We start from the raw sequence: 23,513 nt of genomic DNA, 5'->3' as shown, positions 1-23,513 counted from the left end.
TTCAAAAGTTATGCTAAAAAAATAATTTTGGCGTATGCCCGGAAGATTGTAAAAAGGGTGTTTTTTGCAAGAAAACCTATCATGTTATACGGGTAATTCTCCGCCAACTCACACAGCAGTTGCCCCGACCCCTCTTCGATTTGCGTAAAACTTTGTCCTAAGGGGTAACTTTTGTCCCTGATCACGAATCCGAGGTCCGTTTTTTGATATCTCGTGACGGAGGGCGGTACGACCCTTCCATTTTTGCACATGCGAAAAAGAGGTGTTTTTCAATAATTTGCAGCCTGAAACGGTGATGAGATAGAAATTTGGTGTCAAAGGGACTTTTATGTAAAATTAGACGCCCAATTTGATGGCGTAATCAGAATTCCGAAAAAACGTATTTTTCATCGAAAAAACACTAAAAAGTTTTAAAATTCTCCCATTTTCCGTTACTCGACTGTAAAATTTTGGAACATGTCATTTTATGGGAAATTTAATGTACTTTTCGAATCTACATTGTCCCAGAAGGGTCATTTTTCATTTAGAACAAAATTTTTCATTTTAAAATTTCGTGTTTTTCTAACTTTGCAGGGTTATTTTTAGAGTGTAACAATGTTCTACAAAGTTGTAGAGCAGACAATTACAAAAATTTTGATATACATACATAGGGGTTTGCTTATAAACATCACAAGTTATCACGATTTTACGAAAAAAGTTTTAAAAAGTTGGTCGTCATCGATCATGGCCGTTCATGGTCACCCGCGACAGACACGGACGACGAAACAAAGAGAAACGCAAAAAGTAACTTTTTCAAAACTTTTTTTCGTAAAATCGCGATAACTTGTGATGTTTATAAGCAAACCTCTTATGTCTATATATCAAAATTTTTGTAATTGTCTGCTCTACAACTTTGCAGAACATTGTTACACTCTAAAAAATAACCCTGCAAAGTTAGAAAAAACACGAAATTTTAAAATGAAAAATTTTGTTCTAAATGAAAAAATGACCCTTCTGGGACAATGTAGATTCGAAAAGTACATTAAATTTCCCATAAAATGACATGTTCCAAAATTTTTTACAGTCGAGTAACGGAAAATGGGAGAATTTTTAAAACTTTTTTATTGTTTTTTTCGATGAAAAATACGTTTTTTCGGAATTCTGAGTACGTCATCAAATCGGGCGTCTAATTTTACAAGTCCCTTTGATGCCAAATTTCTATCTCATCACCGTTTCAGGCTGCAAATTATTGAAAAACACCTCTTTTTTCGCATGTTCAAAAATGGAAGGGGTCGTACCGCCCCTCCGTCACGAGATATCAAAAAACGGACCTCGGATTCGTGATCAGGGACAAAAGTTACCCCTTAGGACAAAGTTTCACGCAAATCGAAGAGGGGTCGGGGCAACTTTTTCCGGTTTCGTGTGAGTTGGTAGAGAATTACCCATACATTTTCAGAAAGGTATTAGAAATACTTTTCCAACGGGCCAAAAGCATTGAAGATCTGACAACCTTATCAAAAGTTATTAGCACTTAAGTGTTATTTATACACTTTTTGGAGGCCGGATTTCAAATATTTCAATAAAATGATTTCCGGGTCTATCATGCCATATCAACCCATCGTTAGTTAAATAACCGAAAGAACTTTTCAATGAGCCCAAAACATTGAAGTTCTGACAACCCTATCAAAAGTTATTAGCACTTAAGTGTTATTAATACACTCTTTGGAGGACGGATTTCAGATATTGTGATAGAAATTTTGTCTGAATCTTCCATGCGAACTATCGTTGGATACGTTTTTTAACAGATTTTGCCGATGAGCCAGAAATATTGAAGGTCTGCGAACCCTATCAAAAGAAATGAGTGATGAAGTTGATTTGTTAAACATGTTAAGGGGGAATGTTGATATTTTCACTGAATATATTGACTTTATCAATGTTAGAAAGGCACCAACCACCTAAAGGTGGATTAAGTAACGTTTTTGTGTATTTTTTCACACGAATGTAGTGATAATCCATAAAAAATAACGCGTCTTTTAATAGTCAAATGACAAATTTAGAAAATTCAGTTCTTCCAAAATTGACAGACTAAAAAATCAAAGCTTTGGACATAATAGTATGACCTATACTTTTTATTTTTTATGTTTTTTTAAAGAAGATAATTGTTAACTGATAGATAGAGCGGGCTAAAATATTTTTTTTAAGAAGAGTCAAAACAAGTTTATCATCATATTTGTCTAGATTGTGATTTTGAATAGAGATTTGTGGTATATTTGTGGACTTTGTTTGATAAACTATAATTAGGTTAATGTTTTAGTCATTGAATTAAAAAATCTTGAACTATTGTTCCATCATCTTTCATTGTTAACTCATGTACAATTGGTTTTAAACTAATTAGATTACACTGTCTACTGTCAAGGCTAAATTTCGGGACAGATTCTTTCTCTCAAATTAAAAATTTAAAGATTGACCTGAATTTTGGAATGTACAAAATTTTGAAATTGTTAAAGGATTCTTTTTTTTTAATTCTCATCAAAGACGATATCGAGCAATTCCAGCCCAAAACAGGAAATTTTTAGGTATTTTTTTCTCAACCCACTTCGATTTCAATGAAACTTTGTAGACATGTTATCTTACGTTTATATAAGCTAATTTTGTGTTTATGGAGCCAGTTTCACTCGATAATAACATTTGAGAAGGGCATAAGTGTTTTAAATATTTTTGTATTTATTTCATTATTTAAATATTGCTGTATATCGAAGACGTAGGAAATAAGACGGGCTAGTTGAAAAAAATACACTGAAAGAAAAAAGCACTCCAATTTTATGATTTTTGTTTTATTTTTAAGTTAAAAACTAAAATTTGATGGTAAGCCCAAGTTTGTTTTTCCTTCTTAATTTTTGTGAAAAAGCCTATTATGTTACAAAAACGTTACTTAATCCACCGATGGTGGTTGGTACCTTCCTCACAATTATGTACATATTTGTTTCTGTAGTAAGAATGTCAAACCTACAAATTTTATCTAAATTTTACTTCTTACAACATATCTACATGGAGTATGGGGTCTAGAATCCCAAAAATCATTGGACTTAATATTAGAACAACACCTACGGGGCTGTTTCATGAAAATTGTTCACTTTCAATAGTTATATTACTTTAAAAAATTTTAAGCCTTAAGGCAGTAAAAAAATATACCTGATCATTTTTCCCGGGAGCTTCAAATCAATAAAATCCCGGGAGCCAGATCTCCGGATAGATCCGAACAACTTTTTCATCAAAATATTTGAGATCCGGCCTCTGAAATGTGTACAAATGACCCTTAGGTGCTCATAACTTTTGATAGGGTTCTCAGATCTTCAATCTTTTGGGCTCATTAGAAAGGTCTTTCAAATAACTTTCTAAAAATGTATGATTAGACGGGTTTTCTCACAAAAACCACCCTTTTTACAATATTTCAAACTTTAGCCAGAATCGTTTTTTTAGCATAACTTTTGAAATACATAACAAAACTTCATAATAGTTAATATAGGTCTTGTGAGACCCTAAGACGGATCGAATGAGACCAGAACGGCCCAAATCGGTTAAGCCAGTCCGGAGATAATCGAGTGCATTTTTTTCGGTGCATGGACTTACAAACATACACACGCACAGACATTTGCTCAGAATTTGATTCTGAGTCGATAGGTATACATTAAAAAAATACTATTTTTAAAATCAATTGCTCCACGATTGGTTACGCAAATTCAACGATTTTTAAACAATCAACGAATGATGTGTACCCTTAATCTCCCGTTTAATATCATCATATATTTTTTTGACAAGAAAGAAATGGAACAAAAATTGACTTTAAATAGCGGTTCTGATATGCCCATCTTTTCAACTCTTGTGTCGAAAAGTAACATTTTACGACACTGTTTATGTTTTAAAGGTAATCGAACACACGGACGCTAAACTTAAGCGAGGAGGTGTTTTTTGAAATCGCAAAAATGTGAGCTTCGTGGACACATGAACGAGTGGTTCTGAAAAAAATCATCATTTTGCAACTTGCTGTATTAAATAGTTTTTGAGAATATCCCTTTTCCACCTTATTTGTTAGGTTTATGATTATTATACCAACTTTTGTAACCAAATCGTACTGAAAAGTTTATTATTTTATACAAATATTTAAAAACATAAAAATACTGATTTTCCAGTGAACAATTTTCATCGAAAACAATCACAATGTCAACGTCTCAAGCACGTCACTGGGCTCCGTCCCCGCGGGATGTTTGGATTAGTTTTGATGGATGTTTGCCTCCGATTGTTGCTGACGGTTGAGTGATGGCACGCAGAAGGACCTACCTCAATGGTCGTTCACTTCCGTTGGGAAGAAAAAAAAAAACGGATGAAAACCTCTGCTATAAAAATCCACTCACGTTTTACTCGACGATGCCAGGTACTTGGGCCCGGTCATCGCGAAAAGGAGCAGGGTAAAATGGCAATTGTTTCACCCACACAGTTAAAAATTGTGTGAATTCGGAAGATTTTTTTTGACGGCTGAATATTACCTCTTTTAGAATGTAATTTTTACCTCAATTTAGACTGAAAAAGTGACATTATACCAGAAATGTGGCAAAAATACACATTTTCAAAAAATCAATTAAACATTTTTTCTTACATAAAAGATGTACCCCCACTGCACTCAACTCGAAAATATTTTGAGTCGATTGATAATAATGTAAAAATTATTTGTCAACAAAATTCAAAAATATGTTAAATGGCTATTTCATGTAAATTACCCCACAAGAAATCTCAAGAAGGTACTACGAATCACGTGGAAAAGCTCCCCGAGGCAATCATCGTCATTTATAATGGGCAATATGATACGTGATTTATGTCAACAGTTTCCCAGCCAAGGAAAATCGTCACTTGACCGACTTCTTGCTCGGGGTCTGACCCAGCAGTCATTATTTTTAAGTGCGATTTTTATCGTCTTCCAGGATAAACCGAAACTGCACATACCAGATAAAACTGTTTGAAACAATCGCGAAAGAAAAACTTTTCAACTAGCTTGACGCGATGTCGCCGCGGCGTGGGAAATTCAATTTTTCCCAAAGTGGCACTTTTGCGCGATTTTTTCTTCCATTATCGACTCCGATCCAATCAGCATCAAATTGAGCATGAAAATCGAGGCCGATGGAGAAAAATAGCCAAGTGACAAGACACACACCAGAAAGCGCACTCGAAGCAGTTGGGAAGGAGTGGGTGTTTAAGGGGAAAAATGGCGCGCTAAATGATTGATAAGATCGAGGTCTCCCCCCGCTGATTGGCAGCCGGCGAGTTGTCGTGATTGATTTCTGGGTTGAGTGTTGTCGTGAAAGTGTGAAATATATTTTCAAAATTTTTGTTTGCAATTCCGTTGCCTGTCATTCTCGAATGACCAAAAAACTAAAAACTAAAAACTAAAAACTAAAAACTAAAAACTAAAAACTAAAAACTAAAAACTAAAAACTAAAAACTAAAAACTAAAAACTAAAAACTAAAAACTAAAAACTAAAAACTAAAAACTAAAAACTAAAAACTAAAAACTAAAAACTAAAAACTAAAAACTAAAAACTAAAAACTAAAAACTAAAAACTAAAAACTAAAAACTAAAAACTAAAAACTAAAAACTAAAAACTAAAAACTAAAAACTAAAAACTAAAAACTAAAAACTAAAAACTAAAAACTAAAAACTAAAAACTAAAAACTAAAAACTAAAAACTAAAAACTAAAAACTAAAAACTAAAAACTAAAAACTAAAAACTAAAAACTAAAAACTAAAAACTAAAAACTAAAAACTAAAAACTAAAAACTAAAAACTAAAAACTAAAAACTAAAAACTAAAAACTAAAAACTAAAAACTAAAAACTAAAAACTAAAAACTAAAAACTAAAAACTAAAAACTAAAAACTAAAAACTAAAAACTAAAAACTAAAAACTAAAAACTAAAAACTAAAAACTAAAAACTAAAAACTAAAAACTAAAAACTAAAAACTAAAAACTAAAAACTAAAAACTAAAACCAGAACTCAGAACTCAGAACTCAGAATTCAGAACTCAGAACTCAGAACTCAGAACTCAGAACTCAGAACTCAGAACTTAGAACTCAGAACTCAGAACTCAGAACTCAGAACTCAGAACTCAGAACTCAGAACTCAGAACTCAGAACTCAGAACTCGGAACTGGGAACTCGGTTATTCAGGTACTCAGGTACTCAGGTACTCAGGTACTCAAATACTCAGAACTCAGAACTAAAATACGTATAATGTAATCATGGGTGCTGAATAGAGGAGAAAATCGTGACGTCAGAAATGAACTCAAATCACTCAAAGTTCATTTTGTGAGTGACTTTAACATTTTGGCCTAGTTTGACAGCTACCTCGTTCCCAGGTCTTCTATGGGAGAGAAAAGGAGGCGAATACTTTATGAAAATCATACCTGTCAAAATTCCTAGCCTCAAAATTTTGTCGCGAGTTGCTTTTCTCCTCTATAGGGGTTCGCAAAACGGCCTCAATTTTGAACAGTCAAAGTGGAACCAATTTACTGTTCGCCAAAAGTGATAGTATTGTTATTGATCATTAAAAATTGTTGCAACAACGAAAAATGTGTGGCTTTTAAGGACCTGGAGTTGAAATCTGTAACAAATCTTAAGAAAATTGAAGGCGAGACATTTTTTTTATAATTATGAATGGAAATTGTTTATGAAGTTAATGCAGATGTATCCATCCGGAAGCTGTCTTTGTTGTTTGTTCACGTTTGAAAACCTACTGGTTTAGTGAAAATTTTCTCTGTTAGTTGCATCAGCTTCGCCAGAATTAGCAATGCTATTTCGCTGGACCAGGAAGAGCTGCATGATTCCAAAATCAGCCAGGGAATATATCTGCGACATTGCAGAATGACACTCTCGCCGCAGTTCTTCGTCAGCCGTAAAAAAAAACTCTTCTAACCGATCGAAACTTGAAAACACCACTATTTTCCAGCAGATTATGTTAAAAACTAGACAAAATATAACACATCTTACTGATTATAAAACAGCTCATTCACCAGTAAGAAAAAAATCATGCTTGTGCTTGAACAGCCTCCTACTTTGTAGATGTAAACAAAGTAAGATCATTCGAAAATCACGTTACGCATTCTCTCTATTCATCACCCAGATACAATCTATTCTGAATAGTTTACGAACGGTTTTTATTTATTTATTTTTTTTTTTCAATGAAAGTTTAAATTTTTGCCAGTAATTATTTTTTTGTCCCCATGTTTTTTTTAAGGAAATGGAACATTTGATTTTTAAACAAAAATGCTTTAACATTTCTTCTCGCCAATTGCACCTTCCCATCGTTTGAATAATTAAAGGGTTTCCAATCTCCCCGGGTGCAATTTTTCAACTGACCCTTTTCACTACAGCCGGTCACCTCTCATTACTCTTTCCTAGTCTGGTGGAGCAGTTATCGTAAACATGACTCCTTCCACCAAGTTCCTGGAGGGGCGTGTGTTGCATTTCACTGCGCGCGCAAAATAAACACACACACACAGACTCAGAGATAATAAATATTGTAGTCTGGTCCGGCTGCCGCCGCCACCGCCCACCGGAAATGCCTCGCCCGGAATGCTCCACTTCATTTAATTCATCCCCCATCCAAGTTGGCGCTCCAAGAAGTGTCCACGCGGCTGAGTAATCCCATAAATTTTGGGGGCCCCCGTCGCAGACGGGGCCGTCACGACCGAAAGCCATTTCCATTTTCTTACAGTAACTCCTTATCTGGGGAGAATTTCCCGCACCCTCTTTTTCTCGAAGCCTAATTGTTCGTGAGTGCCAAAGTTTTCCACGGAAATTTCTCTCTTTCTTTTTTGGCCGTTCCGGGAATTAATTAGCTTTATCTTTTAACTCATTCTGAAGCCTACCAAAATGGTGCACACACACACAACAGACGGATTACCGACGGATTCGTTCCGGCTTTGGGTTGGGACCATCGCGGGTGAGGACAGGTGGGGTGATATAATTCCACCGGATCACCGTGGTCGATTAACTTTGGCTATTTACCGTCGGATTGTAGGGGATGGTGGTAGGATGAAGGAAGTTTGGAGGCTCAATTAGGTGTAGCAAAGTTTTTTTTTGTGTTTTTGGTGGAACAAACAATGGGAAAGGACTTTTGTGCACACGCAATCAATCACTATCGATTCCTGATGTGTGTTGATATTTAGGGTGCGACTCACTTTTTATGTTCAGTAATAGGAATCTGTCAATTCGTCGCCATCGTGCTAACTTGTCATACGTGCATTTTGGGCCAAATTGAGTTAAGAACGCCATTTTGTGCAACTCACTATGCCTCACCTTTTGACCGTCACAGATCCCCAAAATTCAATTTCAATCCTGAGATATTCAACAAAAACCGAAAAAACTCCGTGCATTTTTGTCACTTTACATATGAAAGTAGTTTCAATCCTGTCGTGCTATCTTGTCACTCCATGAAAATTGATGTAAGTGCGACAAAAGGCCAAAGGGATTTCAGGCCAGGAAAGTCAGGATTCGTTTGTCGCACGCACAAGCTAGACTACCGTAAACATTTGTTATTATAACTCGGAACTCCAGCAACCAACTTCAACCAAACTTTGGGACAATGCACAGAATGGTGAGCCAAACAAAACGTGTTTGTTATTGTTTACATTGCGTGCTTTCGTTTTTGAATATTCAAGGTCAAACATTAAAACGCGTTTTTCTCGAAACGTCAAAATGGCGTGTGCGACAAGATAGCACGACGACGTCGAATTTCTGACATCAAAAATTTTCATATTGCTTCACTTTAAAACGGTGATTTCAGTGGTTTGCAGACTGGATTTCGCCATGTAAATGAGATTATTTCCTAAAACTGGGTGCTCAGGAATTGATAATGTAAGATCCTCAACACCACATGCCAAACATCCATTGCTGAAGCGCTCCGTTCTTCAACGCGCTCCGTGGGTATAGAAATGGATTTGGATGACGTGAAGAGGCTCCACTTTTTTAAGCGGATAAGTGAAATTCTCCACGGTATCCCAAATAAGTTTTGCATGAAGTTTAACGGTTTTTGGGATGGTTGATGTTCTAGAAAACGCCCTAAGCAGGCGTATTCAGAAGAGTTGTTGCAAATGGGAAGGGGCAACTTTTGGCTTGGTAGAAAATTAGTTTGGTTCACGATCAGAGTGTTTTCAAAATTCGAACTCTGCAGTTTTTTTTGTCTTCTAGAAAGTTGTTGTTGAGCTTGTTTTTTATTGCTGAGCAATTCCAGCCCAAAACAGATTTTTTTTTTGGTACTTTTTTCTCGACCCTCTCCGATTTCAATGAAAATTTGTAGACATGTTATCCTACGCTTATATAAGCCATTTTTGTGTATACAGAGCCAACTCGACAATGACATTTCTGAAGGGCGTAAGTGTTTTAAATATTTTTATATTTCGCAATTTAAATATTGCTGTATCTTGAAGCCGGTGCATCGTATCAAAAAGTGGTCAAAGCAAACTTGTAGGGAATTTGACGGGCTTTCCGAAAAAATACACTGAAAGAAAAAAACACGCCACATTCGTGAGATTTTAAAGTTTAAAATTCAAAGGAGAATGGGCAAATTTGGTCCAAGGATGTACACGAACGGGACCAACTTTTTTCGAAAGATCTCGCCGAGACATGAAAAAAAGTCTTCTGGACCAACTCTCTAAACCCCGGGGTTCAAAAGTTACAAGTTGTTGAAGTTTGAGCATTTTGGGTTAAAATGTACAAAAAATCGTATTTTTGCTATTTCTAAAATCATTCATAAAATCTCTGTTTCATTATGGATTTCGATTTTCTTGACTTCATTCGACGCGTATCAGCAAAAACTATGAGTTCTGATATGTCTTAGCATGATTGAAACATGATTTATCTTGTTTTTATCTGTTTGAACCGTTTGTGCAAGAGGCATCCCATAGAAACAAGTCGAAACTTCAAGGTTTTGAAACCGGATCCGACCCAGACTGCTTTAGTGAGTATGGAAAGCTTCAGTGCAATGTTGTAACAACTTATTGGGATGGTCTGAGTCATCCGAGAACTCCTTGGAGTTAAGACCGGTGAGTCTACCGCCGTAACAAGCAAGATGTCTGCGGTTTTTGACCACGGATCATACCCGCATGGCTTCAGTGAGTATGGTAGACTACTATGCTGATCTGTTGGAGTGTCCTGGGTTTTCCTAGGACTCCCTGGAGTTAAGATCTGTGGGTCTACTTCCGTAACAAGCAAAATGTCGACCGGTTTTGACAACGGAACATACCCGCATAGCTTCAGTGAGTGTGGTGGACTGCTTTCCTAATGTGTTAGGATGTCCTGGGTCATCCAAGGACTCCCTGGAGTTATGATCTGTAGGTCTATGGCTGTTAAAAGGACTCCGCGGAATGGTCCAGAACATCGCAACATAACAGCAATACAGTCTGCCATACTCACTGAATCTTTGCGGTTATGATGCGCGGTTAAAAATCATCGACCTTTTTCTTGTTACTACCTTATAATGTGGCCCTCTTGAACCTTGCGGTTTCGTCAACGGATCCACAGGCGTGTATCGTTCTTTTTGCGACAAGACTCCGCCTCCCGGGTCTCCTAAGTGTGAAGGTATGGCACGGGAGAGGGCACCGAAAACCTATATTTACACTTAGAATTTTTGCGTCCGCCTCGGGATTCGAACCGGCGACCTCTGGATTGTGAGTCCAGTGCGCGGTCCGATTGATCCACACAGTCTTGTTACAGTGACCCAAATATCTAAACTCCAGGGAGCCCAAGGATGACCTAAGACATCCCAACACATTAACAAAGCAGTCTACCATACTGTCTGAAGCTATGCGTGTATGTTCCGGGGTCAAAAATCGTCGACCCCTTGCTTGTTACGGCTGTAGCTCCACAGATCTTAACTCCAGGGAGTCCTAGGAGAACCCAGGACACTCCAACACATCAGCATAGTAGTCTACCATACTCACTGAAGCCATGCGGGTATGATCCGTGGTCAAAAACCGCAGACATCTTGCTTGTTACGGCGGTAGACTCACCGGTCTTAACTCCAAGGAGTTCTCGGATGACTCAGACCATCCCAATAAGTTGTTACAACATTGCACTGAAGCTTTCCATACTCACTGAAGCAGTCTGGGTCGGATCCGGTTTCAAAACCTTGAAGTTTCGACTTGTTTCTATGGGATGCCTCTTGCACAAACGGTTCAAACAGATAAAAACAAGATAAATCATGTTTCAATCATGCTAAGACATATCAGAACTCATAGTTTTTGCTGATACGCGTCGAATGAAGTCAAGAAAATCGAAATCCATAATGAAACAGAGATTTTATGAATGATTTTAGAAATAGCAAAAATACGATTTTTTGTACATTTTAACCCAAAATGCTCAAACTTCAACAACTTGTAACTTTTGAACCCCGGGGTTTAGAGAGTTGGTCCAGAAGACTTTTTTCATGTCTCGGCGAGATCTTTCGAAAAAAGTTGGTCCCGTTCGTGTACATCCTTGGACCAGCTCCCATACAAATTTGCCCATTCTCCTTTGAAGGTGAGCTCACGATTTTTTTTTGCTCAAATTTTTTGTGAAAATAGCCTAAGATGTTACAAAAAGACTCGCGAAAAATGCAGGATGGAGCAACTCACCTAAAAAATACATTTTTTTTTTTCGAAAGTGCTCTTAACATTAAAATGTTCAAAAACCGAACACGAGAGTCAATTCTCCAGACAATTTTACATAAAATTCTCCAAATTGACCATTATCCAAAGTCCAATCCTTGTGAATTTACAGCGGTTTTAAAAATTAAAAATGTTGAAAAAATAGGTTTTTTGATGGTTTTTGGCAATTTCTATATGACAGACTTGATTTTTCATTCTCGAAAATATTTTTACCGGAAAGCTCTTCCAATTTCCCATAAGTTTGTCTTTGACCACTTAGCAATTGGATGTATGGGCTTACAGATATAAGCTAATTACATTGCTCATAACTGATAACATAATATTTTTTCAGTGTAGTATACTGCTCCTGATCGCATAAATGTCCCATATGCATTTTCATCGATTTCTAGTTATTGAAGCAGTTTGGTTCAAAACCGTATGCTCTTTCAAAAGAACCTATATTATCTGGTACTTTGTTCTAGAAATCAGGAGAAAATCCAGTTTTTTCGCGAAAATTTAACACGTAGCCTTATGCATGGGACAAACTACAAATGCGTTTTTCTCAGCTTGCTGTTTTTGCATACGAGACATTTATGCGAACATGGGCAATAAAGTAACCTTGATAGTAAATTAGCTTATATTTGTAAGCCCATACATCCAATTAAAATGTGGTCAAAGACAAACTTAAGGGCAATTTCCGAGCTTTTCGGTAATATATTTTCGAGACTGAAAAATCAAGTCTGTCATATAAAAATTGCCAAAAACCATAAAAAAACATTTTTTCAACCTTTTTTGTTTTTAAAACCGCTGTAAATTCACAAGGATTGGACACAGGACAATGGTTCATATGGAGACTTTTATGTAAAATTGTCTGGAAAATTGACTCTCGTGTTCGGTTTTTGAAAATTTTGATGTTTAGAGCTCTTTTGAAAAAAAAAGCAATTTCAGTAAATTATTTTTGTATTTTTTCAGGTGAGTTGCTCCATCCTGCATTTTTCGTAATCTTTTTGTAACATCTTAGGCTGTTTTCACAAAATTTTTGAACGAAAAAAAAAACGTGGGCTCACCTTCAAATTTGACTTATAAACTTAACAATCAAAAAATCTCATGAAAGTGGCGTGTTTTTTTCTTCCAGTTTGTTTTTTTCGGAGAATAAAAATATTTAAAACACTTACGCCCTTCTCAAATGTCATTATCGAGTGTTACTGACTTCATATACACAAAAATGGCTTATATAAGCGTAGGATAACATGTCTACAAAGTTTCATTGAAATCGGAGGGGGTCGGGTACAACCGATTCCCTATTTGACATGGAATTGCTCCTCTGCTTTAAAAGTTTCCTCTACATCACATTTCTCTAAAACATAAAAAAATATTTTTGAAGGTTTGATAATATGGTTTTTTTTTTTAATTTGGTCGTAGAAAGCTTAGATTTCGAGATAAAATTTTGATGTCTTGGGCAAAGTGGCTTAGAACGACAGGCCCAACATCTCTCTAGAAAAAAAAATCCCAAAAATATTCCTGCTTAAACTTTTAAAAAACATCCTAATCGTGAACCAAGCAATTTTCAATCAAGCCTAAAGTTGTCTATATATGCTATACTTAGGAAGAAGAAATACTTTTTCATTTTTTTTCATGAGATTCAAATATTGGAATGAGTTCAAAACCAAAAAAGTACGTTACATTATCCAATTATTGATTTTCTTTTACAAACTTTGGACAAGCCCACATGCTCTTTGCCCCAAAATCCGACAAAACAACATTACATTCTCTAGCACATGTGTTGTTCCCCTCCTGGAAGCTAATCGACAATGATATATAGGAAAGTTTGATTACCTTTTCCCCTTCGAGACCACCAAACACATGTGCCCAAAAGCGAAAATAATGTTTCTTTTTTTGCTGTCAAATTCTCCCACCCTCAGGATCAAATCGAAATCTCAAATTGGATTCCAATTCCCACTCCCGAGTCCAGCGTGTTCCACGATTTCATGTTTTATGTCCCCCTCCTCCTCCTCACTCTCCGCCTACTGTCAGCTCCGTTGGACACACACATCAAAAAGTTAATCCCACCTCATCAGGAGTCGAAATCGTCCTTCGCAATCGAAAAATCTTGAAATGCAATAAAAAGAAGATTTGTGGCGACACCGGCAGGGGTTTTTCCCCCCCGAGGAATTCGTCCTGGCGGCGCCCAAACTTTTGTTTTGTTCAGGGAGGGGTCACCCGACAGGTCGTAAAAACTTTCCCTTTTTGACTTTTGTGGCTGGATTGGTGACTGACTGACTGACTCCTGGCTCTGCTAATACAAAGTTTGGGTCGTGTTTATTCTGACGGCGAGACACACAATACAAAAAGGTGTCACCGACACACGCGATTCTGTCCGAGAGTTTGTTGTGTCATTAGCTACGGCAGGTTCCGATTGTTCAAAGTTTGCTTTTCGGGCTGTGTCAGGGGGTTTTGGAAGGGGATGAGTCTGGTTTGTTAACCTAGTGTTTGTAGCAGGGGGTAAGGTTTATCAACTATTTATCGATTTGTGTGACTAATCGGAATAAATTGGAAATCAGGGAGTTGTTCACATCGGTGCAGTAAATTAAACAACATTTGTGTGGTTTGTTTCTGTCTTCAATATTACCTTATATGTATAAAAGCTGTTTCCAATCTTTTGTCACAATACATTTTAACGCATCATTTGAAATTGAAATTAATCTGGTAATATTTATTACACCTATAATAGAAACTGGCTTTTATCCACTAATTTATAAAATAATTTCATTTCAATTTACCAACTTTAGAAACCAACTCGGCTCAACTCGTTGGATGATGGATCCAGATAAAGTTATCGCACAGTTTAGATTAGAGCTTCCAATTTCCCGGGGTTACAAATTTCTCGGGAAACGGGAAATTTTCTACCAATTTCCCGGGAAATCCCGGGAAATTTTAAATTTATTGAAAATTGTTCTAATCTTGGTTCTGAATCATATTTTGCATCAAAGTTGAATAGGACAGCGACTCTAATGGATAAAATAAGTGTAAAGATAAACTAATTCATGCAACTACAAGAAAATGTCTATTTTTTTTCTAATTTTATAAGCTCAAATCGTGTAATAAATCAAAAAAAAATGATCTCTGATATTTTTTGTAGAGAAGATTTTTTTCATCAAAGTTTCTAAACAGTTAGTAAAATGAATCAATACTCCACAATCTTTTTTTTTAACTTGCCTCTGTGACCAGTTTGAGAGTGTATGGTTTGACACATTATGTTGAATCGAATAAAATCATTCAGAAATTATTTTTTCATAACAAATAACTTTTCTAAGCCAAGTCCCCTGGGCCTTGTAAAGTCAAGGGGCATGATTTGATCCTAGTGCATTAGTTAAAATTTGAGTATAAATTCTTTTTTATAAGCACTATGGACACCACTTCATGCTACGAGAACTCGCTTTGTCGCAGCCCCAGGGCTTAAGCGTTGACCGATAAGCTGTCTTCGTGAACTAGGTAGTTCTCCGATAGTGAAAATATCACAATTGCACAAGACACCGCTGCTTCTGTGACTTTTTCACTATCACAATGTGGGATTTAGGTGGGACTTCCGGATAGTACAATTGATTTGTTGCTTAGCACTAGCATTTAAAATAAATTTGTATATTTTCCAAATCTATTTGATGATAAATTTAGTTGCAATTGTTAAGTTAGAGTAATGCTGTCAATAAACTTTGATAGATGTAGAATACTAGGCATTCTTTTATGTCAAATTGTCCATAGAGTCTCGATCAATCCAAAATGTAATGATATCGGACAAAATTCGTTGATCTGTTGAACTAACGGTTTTCGGATTATGGTTGTATTGACCATTGTTGCGAATCGAGGAACTACGGATCTTTTGACGTAAATGATCATTTCTTTTTAAAATCGCGATTTCTATCCTATTTGTACATTAGTTCACAAATTTTTATTGTTTTTTTTTATAGAAGAGTACTGCAACAGTTAAAGGAACGTTTAGTTTTGAACATTAAGTTTAGAGGATTTTAATTTTAATAATTTAGATTTTCAATCCAAAGTAGTTAGCAAATGAATATTTTGACTTGAATGAATAATTGAATAAGTTGGACTTATGAATAACACACAACTGTGCATTTATTCTAGAGTCAGATCCAACAAACAAAAATAACAAATAACTTTTCTATGCCAAGTTATACTGGTTTCAGCTCTTGAACAAAATGGTTGAGCTTTCTAGTTTTTCCTTAAAAAATTAAACTTCTCGACTCAATATTTTCACATGATTCTTTATTTTTCCTATAGCATTTAAAAAAATGGGTCCAAAAAATTAGGAAATTTTATACTTTCGCTTATATTCCGGGAACTCCCGGAAAATTTATAAATTTCCCGGGAAACGGAAAATATTTTTCTACGGGAAATCCCGGGAATTCCCGGGATTTTTTTCCGGGGCGGGAAATTGGACGCTCTAGTTTAGATAGATCTGGCTTGGAGGCAAAAAAAAGCATTTAAAAAATATATAGAAATTTAGTACAATTACATTCAAATGCAAGGTGATGATAAAAAAAGGATAAAAATGAAAAAAAAAATTATTTTCCTGCAAAAACTTTTTTTCAATCGCAAATAACTCGTCAAGGTTAACTCGGAACGTTATGCGGTTTTCTACAAAGTTGTTTATCATAAAATTTTACTCAAGAATCTCACAATTGACAGTTATGTTGACAGATTTTGTGTCGAAAATGTGTTATATTACATAAGGAAATGTTGATTTTTCCTTTCCTCATCAGGTTCGCATTTTTCTCAATTTTTATGTTTTTCAAAAAAGATGTAATAATTCAATTTTTTGTACCTTAACAGGTTTGTCTCAAAATTTGCACAGCTACTTACTTTTACCTAAATCGAACCAGGTTGTTATCTGTTAAGATTTTCAAAAAAAAAATCATTTTGTTTCTTGTTACCCTGATGAATACTCGTTTTTTTAAAAAAATATTACATTTTTTTTCCTTAATAAAAAAAAAATTTTTTTGCACCTTGATTTTTTAGACATTTTGCGTAAGCCTTATTTTCACTTCAATTGTGAATTGAAGATAACAGGCTAAAATAAACGGAGTTGGTTTTACAGCTGTCGGCCACCATTGCTAATACCAACCACTAGTGTCTTCCTTTTTAACTACAAGGACTTCGCCGCCCTGGGCTCCTAAGTGTTTGAGTGAGACACTGAGCGACGGCGCTGGATACCCATATTTACACAAATAATTTCAGAGCGCCCGCCGTGAGATTCAATTTTCAGTACCCATTTCAGTGCTGAAAAGTAGAACTTTTCAGCATTTATTTTGAATAGTTTGGCTATTAGATTCTGTTATTTTTGGTACAGAAAAGTAGGCTATTTCGTCGTTCATGAATGACAGTTTCACGACGGAATTGCAAAAAAATATATAAAAAAGTGCTTTTCGACTGCAAATTCGATAAGATTTATTTATTTTTTATGTCAGATTTTTAAGCGTTAGCGAGAATAAAGATGAACTATTATCTGTGCCAGATTTTGCCAGATTTTAGTTTTCTGTCAATTTTACCAATATCGAACAACGATTTTAATTAATAATCGATATTTTTTTTAAATATTTATTTGAAATAAAATTTAAATTCGGCCTGGTCTATGAAAAAAAAAAATCAATTGGACCAATAAAATTCTACAAACTTTTGATTTAATTCGTATCCTTCCCTCCCCTTCCTAATTAAAGCTCAGTCGAGATTTGAACATTCTCCAAAAAAATAATATTAAAAACATATTTAAATAAAGGTTTCATTTTTCACCACACTTCGTAACGAACCTGTTCCGTTCTCCGTCGAGGTCCATGAAATACAAATGGCTTCTCATACTTACAGTTCTTTTTTCTTCAGTATTTTTAACAATCTAGATGATCGGCACAGCGGCAACGGATCTCGCACTTCAAAACTAACCTAAACTTCATCATTTCGCATTTAAACACCCGCTCCAAAATGACCTCCGTCAAGGACACCGCTTCGTTTTTCGTCAACGGCAGCTCCAACCAGTTCGATTTCGTGCTTGCGATGTATCCACAGGTCCTCAAGCTGTACGCGGGAAACAAGTGCAAAAAGCCGGAAGAGCTGATCCGGCTAGACAACTGGTACCAGAACCAACTGCCCGCGCTGATCAAGAAGCGCGGCAAGGACGCCCACATGATCCACGACGAGCTGGTCCAGTGCATGAAGTGGAAGCAAACGAGGGGGAAGTTTTACCCGCAGTTGTCCTATCTGATCAAGGTCAATACACCGCGGGCGGTGATGGCCGAGACGAAGAAGGCGTTCAAGAAGCTGCCGAACTTGGAGTCAGCGATTACGGCGCTGTCCAACTTGAAGGGCGTCGGGACGACGATGGCTTCCGCACTGTTGGCGGCGGCCGCGCCGGAAACGGCTCCGTTTATGGCCGATGAGTGCCTGATGGCGATACCGGAGATTGAGGGCATTGACTACACGACCCGGGAGTACATGAACTTTGTCCAGCACATTCAGGCGACGACGGACCGGTTGAACGAGGAGGTGCACGGCCCGGTGAGCAGTTCCAAGAAGGGGGATGATGATGACAGCAGCAGCAGCAGCAGCAGCGGTAGCAACGGCGATACGCCGAAGGTCGCGAAGAAGTGGTCCCCGCACAACGTTGAACTGGCCCTGTGGACGCACTACGTGGCGCGGGAACTCCAACCCGACCTGCTCGATAACATGCCGGCCGCCGTTGCGGGTAGCAAAAATAGCTACTCGAGGAATCCAACGGCGATATCGGCTACCAACGGGTCGGGGAATAACAACGTGACTCCCGCTGCCACGACGACGACGAAGACCACGACAACCGCTGAGGAACCTCCGTCCGACGAGAGCAACCTGGACACGGAGCTGGGCAAGAGCGGTGGTAGTGGAGCTACCTCGGACGCGTCAGATTCCAAGGACGCCGCAGTTGGCGTCGTCGTCAACAACAAGTACATCGATAGCTTGGACGAGGGCGAAGACTCGCTGGAGAAACCCAGCACGACCACGGCCACGACGACGATCCGGAACAACAACAGCGACGAGGTGACGGCGGACAGCGGAGATTCGCAGAGCAGTGCGAAGCGGTCGACGCCGTTTGAGGATGAAGACGACGAGGAAGATGAGGAGGAGGAGGAGGACGAGGAGGATGAAAGCTCCGTTGATGGCGCTCCGGACGCCAAGAAGGCTAAGTTGGACTAGTTGCGAGGGGGGTTCGGAAATCAAAATCAGTTAACATAATTAACGTCGAAGCTACCAAGAGAAGCGGTTGGTAGCGCACACTGAGAACAGACAGACAGACACACACTGAGAAGAACGCAATGTACAAATTATGTTAAACTGATTGTAAGTGGAAAATCACGTAACTCTTAAGAGGGGAAAAGAGAAGTGGACACGGGAGGGAGAAGAAACTTTAATTGAGATGAATTGGAGGAGCGCGGCGGAGAAGACATTTACACAGCAAAATCCAGGAAATCCAGGAGATCCACTTGTGGAGAAATTTTATTAGTAAAAGTGTACGTGAGAAAGCGAGCGAGAAAGGTAAGGGAATGAACGAACGCGCGAACGAGATAGTGAGAACCGTGAGTGATTGCGACGTGTAGCGAACGATAGTGAGGAAACTGTAGTATCATTAAGGCTAAAATTTATTTGACACTCTTCTAGCGAGATATCCAAGGCATGTACTACCACCCTATCTCCCTGTTAGGAAATACATCCAAACCATTTGGATCCGCTTCCACTTGAGATGTTTTCTGCATTTGTTCATTTTCCCCCTGCTACCACTTTTGAATTTTCTTTCCCCTCTCCTTATTCTCATTTAGTGCTGAATTGGCGTGATTGGGTCAAGTGGGAAACTCTGCTTTTTAATTAGGTTTCCCTTCCCTGAAAATAGGGTGCTGCTTCTTCTTCTCGAATAAATGACCTCTCAATTTTGTTCAATTTATCCCGGGAAACGAACAGATAAAAGCTTTCAACTCAACGGAGCTCATACTTTTCGTAAAATTGGTAGCAATCAATCAAGATGGCGTCTCGATCCACGTGCTACTAAAATCGAAGTGCGACTTTCAGCTGTAAGATCGCTGCTACTAATTTTCAACAGTGAAAACATATTAAATTGATAGTATTTTAATCTTGGTAGCCATTTCAGATTGCTACCATAATCCACCGTGTCCACGTGGTTTATAGATGGCCGGTAGTCGTTCTAGCCTATTTCTGATCAGTAATCTTTAACTGCTTCAAGCTGACCATTATGATTCGCTACCAAACTCATTTAAAGGATCAGTCCTTGTGTTGCCACCATTTTGCATTTTATGGTTTGTCGCTATTGGTAACCATATTTTACAGAATAATCGTAACCATAGAATACAGAACAATTTCATGACTTAGATGTTTACCAATTTTCTTGAAATATTCAACATTACCAACTAAAACCAAATTGCTACCAATATTAGCCCAATGAGCGTCTTATGTTGCTACCAATGTTGACTCCACAATTGAAGCAAATTTTCATCTTGAATGCCTTCACAACTTGCTGCCGAAGTCCGTCAAAGTGATTTCCTCGGTAATAACTCGCTACCAATAACAATCCAAGTAATCGTCATTATTCTTGCGTTGCCGAACATAAATGGTAGCCTCTTTTTACGGGATGTAGAAGAGCTTATTTGCTTTTGTCTAGAATTATTTCTCGCAACCAACTCAAATTTAATTGCTCCCATTCCATCTTATGACCATTTGGTGGCTCTAACACTAATATTTAAATGAGTAAAGATTAAAACTGATTCTAAATTTTCATCATGCCTTCTTAATTCCACAAAACAAAGCCAACTAAATTTGTTACCAATTTCCAAGTGCCGTTTTGATGGTCAGTCAAGATTAATAATAACTTGCTATCAATTTCCTCCTATTTTTCACAAATTTAATACCAATCAGTTGTTCGGATTTGTGCAAATTTGTATCTGGCTAACCATTTGTTTCTCTTCTTAAACAAAATTGGTAGCAAACTTGTAGCCATTTGCCGTTACCAATCTGTGCTCTCATCTGACGTTCAAGTTACGGTTACCAATTGCTACCAAATTAAATCACATTGGCGATCGCAACTTTCTAACAGCTTTTACAGTTTTGTTGCTTCGATTACTAACATGCAGTCGTTTGGTTACCAATTCAGTGAACGGCACAACTTTGGAGTTAATTTGAACAAATTTTCATTCGATTTTTTTTTACTTTTTCAATTTGCTCACTATTTGACATCAACTAGCTATTAATATTAGGCACGATTTGCTACCAAGTTCATCGGCCTTTTAAATTTAATTTACATTGGTTACCAAAGTTCAATTGGTCATTCTTTTCTTTTTATTTGCTACCAATTTCAATCCACCTATCGTAACAAATTGATGCCAAATTCTGGCTGTAAAATATTGCTTGCAATAGCATATCGATTTTTTTCTTATTTTTTTTATTTTTTGCTTAAAAATTTCAACTATTACAACAATTTGCTACCAAATTTGATTTTATTGTTCTTGCATTGGTTGTTTCGATTTACTTCCAATTTGCGTAATAACTCAATTACCATAACAATTCAATAGAATTGGTCACTTCGATTGGCAACTAATTTATATATTTATGATCGTCACCATTTGCTACCAATTGTACCTCAATTGATCGCTTCTAATTTTAATCATTTTTGAATCAGCCGTCACCAATGCTACCAATCTTGAAAAGGTGTTATTGATTTGTTACCAACATGAACTTCAATGGCGATCACGATGTTTTACTTTTTACAGGTGTTTAATGAGCAAGATTCATTTCAATATAGCATCTACCTTGGCATGCTACCCATTTGCTACCAATTTTTATCCAATGTTTTGCCAGGGGCCTACAATTTGTCTTATTAGATTTTTCGCTACCAATTCAGTTGAGTCTTGAAATTTGAGGTTACCAAACCTCTGCTACCAATTCGTTGAAGTGTTCAATGGATATTCCACATGAATAGCTTCATATTTATCCTTAGTCATAAATTTGGTTTCACTTGTAACTTAAACACTATTGCATTTCAGTTATCATGTCAATAAGCATTCACGGCTAGCTACCAATAATTTTCAAAAAGATGCCACATCAGTTCGCTCCCAAAACGATTTTTTTTCATAAAATTCTTATTCGCTACCAATTTGTTTATCTCCAATTCGTCCAGCTATCAATCTTTGAGTCCGATAACCGTTCTGCTGCTACCAATTTTCATTTAAATTCGCTACCCATTGGTTTTTGGATATTAATTTCTCTTAACTTTCCTTTCGTATTCGTCACTGTTTGATCATGTCAATTCGCATCCATTTTCGTCGAAAAATGTCGCTACCAATATAATGTTTTCTACTTTCCATTGAGTTTTTACTTTATTTTGTATCCAAATCACAACCAGGCCCAGCAAAGATGGGGCACATTCCAATTCATAAACAGATTTGTGCTTTTGTGTTTGATCAAATCAAAACGTAATCATTGTAAAATTAAACTCACACAAACACACACCTCTATACGCATATACACGCAAAGAAAAATAAAAAAGTCGAGTCAAAAATATAAATGTTTTGGATGAAATTCAAAATTATTAAGTGTCGGATTTAATTTCAGTTCCATGAAAGTTTAGGCAAAGAAAAAGGAAAGGAAATAGTCTTAGGTCTGCGAAGGTGAAAGATTTTTTTCTTATTTTGTTTCGTTTGTAGACATTTAGTGGTAAGCAGAAGAACTCTGATAGAAATTATTTATTACTATTATTAAAGTTAAACTTATTATTGCAAGCGCTAGCGCTGCTAATTATCACTCACAACCTAATCAAGAAAATTTAAACAAAAGATAAGTAACTTCTACCAACTAACGATACCGCCAATCGTAAATTAAAGTGGAAGGCAGAGTAGTATTAGTTGACTGTTTTTAGTTTGCCGCGTAAGTTTAAAGTAAAACAGTAAGCATTATACGAAATCATGTTACAGAAATCAAGCAAGAGAGAGAGAGAGAATTTGAGATCAAACCAGCAACACTGGTTACTGACACACTCATACACCATCCCAGAAATCACATTTACAAACAAAAATGAATCAAATCGAATCCCCTCCTTGGTAGCAAAGTAAAATCCACTCAAAATAAACTAAACCTGAGTAAGAGAGAGAGAGACAGTGAGAAAGAGAGAGAACGCAGATTACAAGACAAACTTATACACTCACACACGTTACGAAATATATAGTAAAGAAAAACAAACAAAAAACAAAAACAAGCTAGCAACTAGTACTCCAAACAATAAGAAATCTGCAACATAAGAAAACAAAACAAAACAGAAACCACTAATAGCCTTTAAACATAAATAAGAAAAGAGGAAAATAAAACAAAACATACTTTAAAAAACATGTAAAGATTAAGTAGAAAACACACACACACACAAACAAACACATACTGAGAATACATACCAGAAATTAAAGTAAACAACAACAACAAAAAATCAAGCGACAGCAACATAAACCAACTTTTCAGCCGTACTGAACTCGAGTACTATACAAACATTAATTGTAGTGCAAGGTTAAGGAGAAAAAGGAAAGGTACAGAAGAAGGAGAAGAAGAAAATAAATCTGAAAGGAAAACAACTACAATTCTACTTTACAGAAGAAAAAAAATGAAAAACTAAATAAATAAGTAATTATGATACAAAATAAAAAAACGCTGTTTCTTTTCATGAAAGAAATGTTGCAGGTGAACAGCAAACCTAAACATTCTCGCAGCATTTTCTCAATACATGAGGGGAAAATAGAAAAGGATTTTAAAAATTACATCATCCTGGATTGT

General features: G+C 36.7%; 2 protein-coding genes across 4 annotated transcripts in view; both read left to right on the top strand.

Annotated features, from left to right (window-relative positions):
• The window catches only part of LOC6032557, a 35,104-nt gene extending 11,769 nt beyond the window's left edge, over positions 1 to 23,335 (top strand). For 2 of the 3 annotated variants that reach the window (XM_038261862.1, XM_038261861.1), the window contains exon 3: positions 17,547 to 23,335. In XM_038261862.1, coding sequence (XP_038117790.1) covers positions 17,646 to 18,890 — 1,245 coding nt within the window. In that variant the 5' untranslated portion in view covers positions 17,547 to 17,645 and the 3' untranslated portion in view covers positions 18,891 to 23,335. The remainder of the gene's footprint in view (positions 1 to 17,546) is intronic. The other variant, XR_005278351.1, reaches the window with a different exon arrangement.
• The window catches only part of LOC6032562 (protein tincar), a 283,715-nt gene that overhangs the window by 92,547 nt on the left and 167,655 nt on the right, over positions 1 to 23,513 (top strand). The gene's annotated exons all lie outside the window — the stretch shown is intronic.

This window comes from Culex quinquefasciatus, chromosome 3 (genome assembly GCF_015732765.1).
Source record: "Culex quinquefasciatus strain JHB chromosome 3, VPISU_Cqui_1.0_pri_paternal, whole genome shotgun sequence".
Taxonomy (NCBI): domain Eukaryota; kingdom Metazoa; phylum Arthropoda; class Insecta; order Diptera; family Culicidae; genus Culex; species Culex quinquefasciatus.
Note: the sequence above shows the minus strand (reverse complement) of the source record. Positions and strands in the feature narration are given on the sequence as shown.